The 12,123-nt window shown below is 35.9% G+C and overlaps 1 protein-coding gene across 1 annotated transcript in view; it reads right to left on the bottom strand.

Moving 5' to 3' along the window:
* The window catches only part of ABCA13 (ATP binding cassette subfamily A member 13), a 179,807-nt gene that overhangs the window by 64,045 nt on the left and 103,639 nt on the right, over positions 1-12,123 (bottom strand). Inside the window, exons 37-41 of the mRNA XM_039549863.1 lie at positions 11,675-11,764; positions 11,016-11,088; positions 9,345-9,463; positions 8,304-8,391; positions 1,482-1,590 (exon numbers count right to left, since the gene is read on the bottom strand). Of these exons, the coding sequence (XP_039405797.1) occupies positions 1,482-1,590; positions 8,304-8,391; positions 9,345-9,463; positions 11,016-11,088; positions 11,675-11,764 (479 nt within the window). The remainder of the gene's footprint in view (positions 1-1,481; positions 1,591-8,303; positions 8,392-9,344; positions 9,464-11,015; positions 11,089-11,674; positions 11,765-12,123) is intronic.

The raw sequence follows: 12,123 nt of genomic DNA, 5'->3' as shown, positions 1-12,123 counted from the left end.
TTGTGAAAGTTCCCACTGCATTGTGCCTCAAGAGCATGATCAGTCCATCTTTATTGCACTTCTCCAATAGATGAACACATAAAGAAATTACTGTCTAGTTCTTAAGCTCTATTTCTGCAGACAGCTAACATATTCTGCCACAAGCTCATATAATGTACAGATGTCACTACAAGACTTCAAGTATTTCTTAAGCACTGTTTTACTTGCTGTGTTTCTGTGTCATGAAACATCAAAAAGTAAAACATTTCCAAAATCCTTGGGACAACTATCATTTTCTTTTACTCTAAGCAGGACAGCAAACCCTGATTCTCCACGACAGATATAAGTGTACACAAACATTGAAGCTCTAAAATGGGATATCTAATGATGCAGAAAAAAAGCTAGCATCAGTATGACTCATGAGGCACAAAGAAAGTTGATTAAAAATTGATATCTATTAAAAATTCTCATTAAAATACTGGATTTCATTTCATTCAAAGTTTCTGCATAAGCACAGTACCTTTGATCCATTCTCATTCATTTAGAAAAATAAAAGCCCAGCCATTTTGAAAGCAACCCATTACTCTTTTTTTCTTTGACATTCCGGAAAGTTTTTTTAATGAATTTCTATTTTTAGATGTTCAGGATTCCTTCCCTATTTTCACTGATTTAGTCTTCTTGCTTCATTATAAAAACACTGAAAAACATTTTAGCATTACAGACAACCATCCTAACTTTACAAAAACACTCAAAAATTGGTCATAAACTCTTTTTAAAAAATTTCTCTAAACCAAATTCCTCTTTAGCAGAATCTTAAGAATGAAGGAAACTGGAATGAATAGAACTTAACCTGGACAATCACACTCGGATTTCAAACTAGAAAGTTCACCTGTGTTAACACCTGAGTCTTTGACTGCAGTTATTTTTTTAGAGGTTAGTTCATAAAATTTTTACTTTAACAAGTTTTTATAAAGTTTAGGGATATCTGAATCAGAGAATTCACATGTCAAATATATTAATTGCTCTTTTTTTATGTACAGTAATTATATATGATAGCCTTTCCTATTCCGTGAGTAACAGGATGCTATGGAACATCACATTGCAGTGTGAATTTACAGGCTAATCTGGATTTACCCAGGATATTTATGTAAGGAGATATAACAAAGTGCCAAAGAAGTTATAAATCCATATTTGTTGTGCCTTAGTCATTCTATTTAAGCAAGCCCTAACAGTAGTTTCACAGGGACTAACATCCCAAACCAATTTACCCTTATTCCACAGGAATGTGTTTGTGAGGAACTCATATGGCATGGTGAGCTTTAAATTCAAATTTTACTTTACTTCATTCTTCACATAAACTTTCTGTGTCATTAAAATTTTCACTTTTTAATCCCCCCAAGAAATGAGACTCTGAAATCCTACTGTAAACTATCAAAAATTTTCATACTTAAAATTATTTTAATTTAAAAACTACTTTCCAAAATACAAAGAAAGACTATTACCATACTGTCTCCAATCCTCATTAGGAGGTAAATTCAGCCACAAAATGAAGTTATTGAGTTCATTTAAGTAGGATGGCAGAGAATGGAAACCTTTTTGGTTATACCACACCTGGAAGAAAGAATGGAAATTGTCAATCAAAAATTAGTTCAATCTGAATGCTGATGTGCAAACTTACATACCTTTAAGAATTGCATGAAGGATATCTAATTCTCCTATTATGACATCTATTTATAGAACAAAGTCAACCAGGCAGAACAGAATCAACTGATTTGCGTAGGTCTTTCAACAGCATGCAGCAGTTTTTTATTGTTGGATCTGTACATATATGTTTATTATTAAATTGAGATTCTCTGATTTAATGGAACACTGTGTCCCCCCTCCTTTACACACATCTGGTTGAACAAGTAGAGGAAGAACAATGTGAAAATAACACCTGCCAGTTTAATCAAAAATACAAAAAGATGAGCAAAACTAGTGTTAAAATTGGAAGAATCACTGAAATTCCAAAGAGACTTCTCTAAATAATATCTACATGAGATACATAGCAAAAAACATCTAGGAACAGAATATCCTAGAAAGAGAGGAAAAGAAAGAATCAAGAAGACACTGTTTACAAGGTATGAAACTATTCCATAGAAAAAGCTGTCTCCACCATCAACAAGCATCAGTGGCTTGTTAGGCATGGAGGAAATTGATACAGAAAATTGATACATTACTGTTAATCATAGTGCCTTTGAACCTATGTTATCCATACTGGAAACTAGGTCAAATTATTAAGTATGTTTATTTTCAGTTTCAGTGACATTTAAAACCATCTGATTACTCTCTGTTCCTCACATCATAAAACCCTTTCTTCTCCCTTTTATTTTAAACAGTTGAAAAACTCCTAACCTTTCCCTCTTTATATCAGCTCTTTGTAATCTACGTCCTAGGTAGGGCAATTCTCACTGTCTGGATTCTGAATCATACTGCAAAGTGAACAGGATTTAATATAAATCTTTATTGCCTTAATACTCCTCTTCTAAGATTTCAGTTTTCTTAGATAATTTCTAAAATTACCATCTATACAGTTACATCTTGGAAACTTCCCTAAAGATTTTCTTATCATTGCTTTGATGCTGTTCTCTTTTACTCGCATATAATTCTGCCTTTTCTTTTTTTTTCTTTTTTTCTTATACTATCTAACTACAAGCCTTACTTGGATGCTAGTTCCAGAATTCAACTCTTTTTTCTGACACATTCTCCTTTATATTTCCCAGTGCAGGCTGCCTAAACTTCAGTTCTGTTTCCCTTTCTTAATAATTATTTTCTTCTGATTCTTTCTCCTGACCACCTACTTGTTTGGATCTCCACATTTTTGTGAGGTGGGGTTTACAGTGCTCTGACTCTCCTTTTAATTTTCCTCCCATCTATCCTAGATCATGATTCCAAGAACCACTCTGAGCTCCACTGTCATTTCTTCTCTGCCTCTCACCCTTGAATCTTCTTCGCAACAAGCTCTGTTAGTCATTATTAAAAAGATCAGCAGCTTTGATCTGCCATTGTTCTTGCCTGCATTACCTTTCACATTTTCTGCTCTTCTTTGTGTGGTATTCACAACTGCTTGAAATCTCAACAGCATCATCAATCATCAAGGTTGGAAGAGATCTGTAACATCATGAAATCCAACCACCAACACTACCATTAACTAACTCCTAGAACACTAAACCACATCACCCAACATCAAATCCAGATACTTCCTAAACATCTTCAGGGATGACTCCACCAGCTCCCCGGGGAAACTATTCCAGTGCCTGACCCCTCTAACAGTGGATTTTTTTTCTAATATCTAATCTGAATCTCACCTATTTCAGCTTAAGACCATTTCCTCTTGTCCTCTCACTGCAGGCACAGCAGCAGAAACCAGCCCCACCTCACTATAACCTACTTTCAGGGAGTTGTAGAGAGGAAAGGGGTCCCCCTGAGCCTCCTGTTCTCAAGACTAAAACCAAGCTTTCTCAGCAATTCCTCATAAGAAATGTTCTCTAGACCCTTCACAAGCCCTGTTGCCCTTCTCTGGATATGCTTCAGCACCGCAATGTTATTTTTAAATGAGGGGCCCAGAACTGAACGCAGTACTTTAAGTACAACCTCACCAATGCTGAATACAGGCAGAAAATCACTGCCCTGGTCCTTCTGGCTATGCTACTCTTGATACAGGGCAAGATGTTATTACCTAGGCACACCTTGCCTCATATTCAGTCTCCAGTCAACCAGCACCCCCAGGTCCCTTTCTGCCGAAAAGCTCTCAAGCCACTCCTCCACCAGCCCGTAGCGCTGCATGGGGTTGCTGGGACACAAGTGCCGGACATGGCATTTCACCTTATAGAACCTCATGCGGCTGTCCTCAGGCCAATGATTGAGCCTGTTCAAATCTCTCTGAAAAGCCTCCCTACCTTCAAGCAGATCAACACTCCCACACAGCTTAGGGTCATCTGAAAACTTACTGAGGGTGTGCTCAATCTCCAGATCCAGATCATCAACAAGGATGTTAAATAGAACCAGTCCCAAAATTGAGCCCTGGAGAACACTGCTAGTGACCAGGCACCAAGTGGATTTAACACCCCAGCTCTCTTGCCCAGCCATACATTCAGTTTTTTACCCATCAAATAGCCAGTCATCCAAGCTGCGAGAAACCAGTTTTTCAAGGAGGATGCTGTAGGAGACAGTGCCAAATATTTACTGAAGTCTAGATAGACAAAATCCACAGCCTTTCCCTTATCTGTTAAGCAGGTCACTTTGAAGGTCAGGTTGGTCAAGCAGGACCTGCCCTTTGTAAAACCATATTGGCTGGGCCTGATCCCCGGGATGTCTTCCACATGCCATGTAATGGCATTCAAGTGTCTCAAACTCTTATGTCCCCACATTTAAAGAAAAGAAAAAAAAAAACAAGCCCCAAAGTCTTCCCCTCTTTGGAAAGTCATGAAATTCCTTTGTTCTTCTCCAGTTCAGTTCCCACAAACTATTAAACAATCTAGACCTCCCATTCATTAATCAACAAGAGCGGTCTTTAAAGAAATGTAGTGAAAGAGAACCTAAGATTCCTGAGGAAAACTGAAAATCTTTGCACTGCAGGATGTCCTGTGCAAATAGCAACCAGGGCAAAAAGACAAAAACAAGTGATCAAGGGTAACCTGTCTTTTTCACAGCCCCATGCGCCTATCTCCTCTTCTATATTTTTTTAAAGACTTTTGCAGAATAGAAAGTTATACATACATACATAATGAAACTCCACTGCAATTGTATTTGTTGTATTGAAGAAAAAAAAAAGGCAAAAAAACCCCAACAAAGCAAAATTCTGACAACACATCCTCATTTAATTCAGGCAGGGGAAAGGTCACAAATATTCAGAGAATACCTTTGAAATATAGTAATGCTACCAGTATTCAAATGAATATACAGAACCACAATAGAGCATTGTGTGTAACAATATATTTCAATATCCAACATGTTAATTGGAATTATCCTTCAAGCTGCATTATGTAACTGAATCAAACCACCAGGAAATAACCAAATTGAAGATGGATATTTAATTTATTATAATCTGGAAAAAGAAACATATAAGGTTGTTCACTTCAACAGAAGGTACATGTAAGGTCTTTTTTCTAAAGGCTTGTTTTTTATTCAAAATTGTTAGCAAAGGTAAAATATAAAAAAAGGAAATATATTAGCTCTAGCTGAAAAATCTTTCATATTTCTCTTGTGCCACACAGGTAATTATTTACAGAGGGCAGAAAAGAGCTAAAGAAAAGAAAAATATATACATCAATATAATTAATTTTTCCTTTTCATCCTATCCATAGTTAGGAAAATTCTTTTCCAAGGAAAAATACAACCCCTCACCACATCAGATAGAAGTTCTGTGAAGATGTGTTTTACATTATTATATAATCTTTTACTTGCCATCAATATTCCAAAATAAAGCTAGACTGACATTTCAACTAACATATGGCCTATCAAGAAAAAAGGGTGAGAAGGAGCAGAGAAGTCCCTAAGCATTGCTGGACCAGATTCATGATTGATATTAGACTGGAAAGATGTAAATTTTTTTCCCCGGACACTTATACAGTTACTGTACTGTAAAGCTTCAAGTCCCAACCTTTGGGATTGGAAAAATTTACTCTTCCAAATGACATGTGAACAGTACAGTTTGCCTTTCAGCAGTATTTAAAATTACCACATGTTCTTCCTATATTTCATTATGCTACAAAAAACAGCAACAGTGAAACTATTATGGAACAATTTTTTGACCATATTATCAGACGAAGCCAAAGAATATACAGCCATGAAAATACAAAAAATTTGAGAAGTTGTGCTTTTGTTACATGGCACTGATCATCAATGAATGCCAATAATCAATGGTTTTAATCAGCCACATTTGTCATGTGGTAGATATATTCTCTCTCTTGTGTGTACATATACACATTCTTGGTGTGCATGCATATACCACTTATGCAGTATATACAGCACAGTATGATTAGGTACAGTAAAATAGGTACTAAATAAACATTTTTAATTTGAACAAGAAAATTGTTGGCTTTTTGAGTACAGGAGAAGAATGTATAAAGATTCAGAAATTTTCTAAAATGATGTTATTCAATTTTTTATCTTGAAGTTCAAATGCTTTCCTCCCTCCAAAAGACCAACCTCCATATCTGGTAGTAGAAATTAAAGTAAAAAAGAGTGATCTGCCTTAAGCTTGCAGTTTGCTTGCAAGGGTAAAGTTGAGATAGCTACACTAATGCTTTCTTTTCCAGCTGAAAGTAAAACTTCAGCCCTCACAAACTCCTTGCTTGTTAAAAAGGAGGGGGCCAATGTAGTTTCTAATCAGTTTAATATTAATGGCTCAGAAATTTTCTAAAATGAAGTGAGTCATACGGTAATTCTCTTCAAATGCAAATTTCTCATTTTCTTTCATACCAGGCTATGTAAAGGGTATATTCACTGTCTCACGAACAAACCTGAAAGGTCAAAGTAAAAATCTGGTCATTAGTTACTGAAAGGTTAATGCAATAACTTGACATTGCATCACTTGAAAGACACTTCCAGGAGATACTTTAGATAACACAGTGCCCTTTATAAATTTACTCTACTATTTGCTTTGGGTCAGAAAGCTTACTTACTAAGAGTATAACTATAATTTATCCCTGTCCTGATGGCAGGTGGAGCTCTATACCAAATATATTAAAAAAAAAAAAACCTGACAAAAATCACAGTGCAAGCATGTCAAAACAAGAGTTTAAAATGATTAAAGAGAGTCAGAAAAAAAATCTTACTGAAAACCTTCATGTTTCTAATGAAGGAATGATGGAACTGGAGTTCAAAACTATAAAATATATGGGACTAGAAGAGAGATTATAAATAACCAAAATCTATGTGCTCAGATTTGTATATAAAATAGGGAGATTTCTAACAAATTATATGGAAAAGGCATTAGAAAGAGGAAGTGATTTTGCAAAACTAAGCATGAAATTATATTGGTCTGGAGAATATCTGTATTGTTTTCTAACACTTTGTCCCAAAATGGATTTGGGATGAAGCTTACTTATGCTGTTCCTTGTATTCTTTTTTTATAAAAGCAAATAAAATCTATATTTACATAAAACAATTTAAAGGCAGAAGAATCTTTTTGTCATATACTAATCTGGAATCTGGAAAATGCATATCTTCCTCTTAAATCTTGTTTGCCTCAAATACACAAACAGAGACCACTTGTTACATTGGGATACTGCGACACGCGTATCAAACAATGAGGCCCGTGGAAAAGAAATATCTATGGACCAATTCTTGCTAGATGTTTCAGAGATGTTTATTTCTCCAGCCGCATGGCCGGGGCTCTGCCAAGGAACTGCTCAATCACGGGACCCGAGGGTCCTTGCCCGCGCAGGGAACACAAACCAACCAATGGGAACGAGGCTGAGCAGGGGCAGGGAAACCCCGTGTCTCCCCCCCAGGGCCCCTCTCCCAGGGCTACATGGTGGGGGGGAAGACCCCAACAACCACTCACTGATATGCATCAATGTTTCTCCAAAACTGCTGTTCCTCTACTCATAACACATCTACATTTGAATGGATCGCAAAAGTCAAAGAAGAAGGATTATTCTAAGCACAACTAAAATAAAGGGCTTTTCCTTGAGGCCTTTTGGTATGCAGTGGAGTGGTACAGTATCTCCCTACCGTGAAAACTTGGGATGAGACCTGGAGGCTAACAAGCACTTACCAACGCAGGGGATTTTATTTCCCTTGGAATGTTTTAGAAAGGTTCTTCTGAGAAAAGGATAGTATATATGTTATGCAGAAGGAGCTGCTCCTAGAAAATGCTTTTACTCTTAGGGGAAAGGTGGTGAGAGAAATGAAGCAAAGCAAAGTATCCCTTGTAGGCATGAAAAAGCATCAATAGCCACCCATTATTGTGATGTTCAGTGCACTTTGGCCAATTGTGACACTGGCTTTTTGGAGAAGACAGAAAAAAATTATTATTTGGCTGGCTATCTAGAAACAAGATTTAAACTTAGATTCTAAAATTAATTCACTGGAAAAAGGCAAGCAAACAAACAAAAGCTATATCATTTGACTGATTTAAAACTGTTTCTCAAACACAGGAGAATACTTCAAGAATTATGAACAGAGTTAGACTATAGGAGACAGACGATTTTCTCCCAATTATTCAGTGCAAGGATTTTATGTAATTATTTATTATTTGCTAAGTGCTGTGATGTCTGAAGCCTGAAAAAGTAATCAATACATATATACAGATGTGCACACATGCATGCAACTCTTACCTTAGCCAGGGGCTGAGATTTGGTGTTATTCAATTTTTTATCTTGAAGTTCAAATGCTTTCCTCCCTCCAAAAGACCAACCTCCATATCTGGTAGCAGAAATTAAAGTAACAAAGAGTGATCTGCCTTAAGCTTGCAGTTTGCTTGCAAGGGTAAAGTTGAGATAGCTACAATAATGCTTTCTTTTTCAACTAAAAGTAAAACTTCACCCCTCAAAAACTCCTCGTTAAAAAGGAAGGGGACAATGTAGTTTTTAATCAGGTCAATATTACTGGCTCTTTTCTAGCAAAGGTATTCCCTTAGATAAGAATTTTTGCTTTTTGAAAGCTGAAATCTCTGAGCAACAGGAAGGGTTGTAAGGTATTACTGACTTCCAGCAGCATCTTAAACAGCTTTATTTCTTCCTATTCCATTCATATGCTAGCTCAAATCTTTCACCCAAAAATGCTTACCTCTCTTTATATTAAATCAGATACACCTTCTTTTAATACATAAGTGGCTAACACTTTCTTCTCCTCTATAAAATCATATTTAGTCTAATATTTCCACTTACATTATCAGCAGTGGTTGAGCTGTAAGGGCACATAAGTAGCTTCAAAATACAGCAGATAACCTCTGTTGCTGATATCACAGATTATGAAGTATTGCCAGGGGCATAGCAGCCCTTTTTACTTCAAAGAAAATTTTAATTGGAGCATATCCACCTCTGTTTGATTGAGTCTCTGAGTAATGGAAATTATCTTGTTCACCTGGTTTAGATATGCATCTCTGAGATGCTAAAATAACTCAGTACGTGGAAGAAAGTCCAGAGTAAGCCTAGAGCCAATCATCATGCAACTGCTGGAGGAAGTTCTGAGATGAGACCACTGAGCGGCTGTCACGCTACCTTGAATCGCAGCCTGACTCTATGCCTTGATAACAATCACCAGATAAAGACAACAAACGTTTATATTCTCAGTGACAAACGTTTATTCCTTGGATCAGGAAGGACTATGGGGTTTATATGCAAACGACAGCCAAAGGCTAGACATTGTAAGGTTACCTTGTTTTGTTGGAAGACCACACTAAATACTCTTCCACAGGGAACCCTGAAAGATTATACAAAATATGTCCTCTCTTATTCTTCACATAGGGAGCAGAGGTATTGAAGCTTGAGCACATCTGAAAAAAAAGTATACATAAGTAAAGCATTTTTTTAAAACAGTGGCACTACATTTAGCCTTATTTTTGGATTTTTATGCAGATTTTACAGCATTTCTTTTTAACTGGATTTGCCTTTCTCAGCTTTAACAGATTTTCAATAAATTATGTTTAGTTTTGTAAAGCAACTCAAACGATTGTGTCAGCTACATATTAGAAATCCCTTTGATTTCTCTTGCAGCCCTGTCAGTCAGTTTGTTTTGAAAACGTCAAAACTTGTATATAAGTTTAGGAATGTTTACAGCAATGAAAGAGGCAAGACTGCTATTTCTTTGCTTTTCCTGAGAAGAAACACAAAATAGGCACCAGATAAATATGAGATGAAATCAAAATTCTAATTAATGTTATATGCTTCTAAAAATTTCATTGATGGGCTGAAGAAAAGAATAAAGGAAGATGTCTTCTAATGATTCAGTGGGACATTTTCACAACCAAAGAAAGGTGACAGATATTAGACTCAATTACCTCAGAAGCTTTACAAAGCACTTTATGTCAACCAACTGAAAAATTTTAATGCTTTTTTGATATCTCGACCCTACAGAAATTAAAAATTCACTCTCAAAGATTGCTCATACATAGCTCACAGATACAAGTTCTCCCTCCATTGTCAAGCAACTTCTCTCCTTTCAGTTTTCCTGGTTAATAGGCCTCTCCCTGTGTAAGTTCCCATTTGTATTTTATTCAACCTTCTTGTATTTTAGGTATAAGTTTCATTAGTATTAAAGACAAACTTATTCCTTGCCCAGAAAAACAAAAAACTAGTTTCCTCCTTTCATTTTTCCCAAAACAGTATTGCTATATTTCATATGCAACGCTTGTTCTAAATAATTATGTCTTTATAAACAAAAGAAACTTTTTTGTAGGATATTCCCTTTTGGGGAAGTACATTTGCCACCTCAGACACAGTTTCATACTCTTGTTTATTACTCAACCCAGAGCAAGTCAGCAGGAAAAGTCATTAGTCAAGAAGGTCAGAAATTCATTGTTTTTCAAAATCCTTCATGTCTTCAAGCCTGATGTATTTTCAAACCCAAAATCCAAGCCAAAAGCAAACTCTAACAATTAAATCTCATTCATGTGTAGATTCCCTGGTGGGTTCTATCAGCTACGTTCACCCACACTTCCCTTTGAAAGTAGGCAGTGTTCCAGATGTTATGGAAGTGTTATACTTTAACCTTGTTGTACATGATGATTTTTCTTAATCAGAGTCCTGTAACACATTTAAAGTAAGTTGCATCTGCTGAAAATAGTTCGGCTGTCTCTGTTCCTGTTATTTCGAATCAATCTATAGCCATTTCTAGTGCACATATGTGTTCATATGCATCAATAAGAAATTTGTGTATAATTTCATTAGCTGAAACAGAAGTAAATCTCCAATCATAATAAGGCTGGACCTGTGAGGATTTATTTCCTCATCACTTTCACTAGCCCTTCAAAAACAGCAGCCAATGAATTAGAAATAATATACGCACACATATTTTTTACATACATAAGTAAATAAAAAACTACATACCTCCTGTTCAGACACACATTCGCACGAATCCTGGGATGACATAGATTCTATCTGCCAGCATGAATTATTTTTTCTAATGGGAATAAATGTAATAAAAGTATAGCTATCAAATGAAAGGAATATACCACTTAACAGAAGAAATCCAGAGAGTAATGAGCAGATCTGGCATGCTGAACGCCTTCTTAGTATTTGATCGCAGTGGCAGCTCTGTCTAAAGTGATACAAATTTTACTCATTTTTATCAAAGTTGATTTATTAAAAATATTTTTATAGGCATCGAATGAGCTTCATGTCTCATATTTGCAGCACTTACTAAAGCATTGTCACCGCTGCATTCCTGAATTTGGAAATCTAGAATGCTTCCTAACAAGTATTTTCCTTATCATCTATTTATCCTTCCTATGGACACAAGACTTGATCAAAATCATCGTAAAATTAATCAGATTACTGCCACTGACTTTTAAGCTGTATAGATCAGACCTTTTAACAGTAAAGCCTACTTATGCTCTTTACCTGGATGCCAGCTCGTTTATCAGAACAGATTTGTCACTAACCCCATGCTGCCAAAAAAAGCCTAAGATAATCCATTACAGAGAAAGAAAAAAAATGAAAAGTTCAATACTTAAAATTAAGGAAATAGTTACATTAGTCACAATTACCCAGGTTGTGAATCTGTGCATGTGAGGTCCCAGTCAGAGAAATATCCCAGTAGAATCTGAGAAAGGTTTCCTAGGTTATCATCTTCAGTGCTGTTCAAAGTGGGCCACAGGGGTAAGGAGTGAAGGGGAAAGAAAAATTTTAAAAAAAGAAAATAAATAAAGACATATTAATATGTTTAGCTCTATTAACCTTCAGGCTCAAGGTCCTATGTATTTTCCAAGAAATTAAGGGACTATAAAATCCATGCATAGGAAACATACCAAAGTAATCTCATTTCAAAAAACTCTATGTGAACATGTAAAGAAAATTCATTACAATTATGGCTAAACAAATCTCAACATCCACCCATGGGCATCATTCTCTTTATAATCCTTTATTCCTAGCAGTTAGCATGGCTAAAATTTTTTATGCTTATAAAATAAATTTATATTATATTTATAAGTTCAAA

This window comes from Corvus cornix, chromosome 2, assembly GCF_000738735.6.
Source record: "Corvus cornix cornix isolate S_Up_H32 chromosome 2, ASM73873v5, whole genome shotgun sequence".
Taxonomy (NCBI): domain Eukaryota; kingdom Metazoa; phylum Chordata; class Aves; order Passeriformes; family Corvidae; genus Corvus; species Corvus cornix.
The sequence above is the reverse complement of the archived record's forward strand: the minus strand, read 5'-3'. Positions and strand labels throughout refer to the sequence as shown.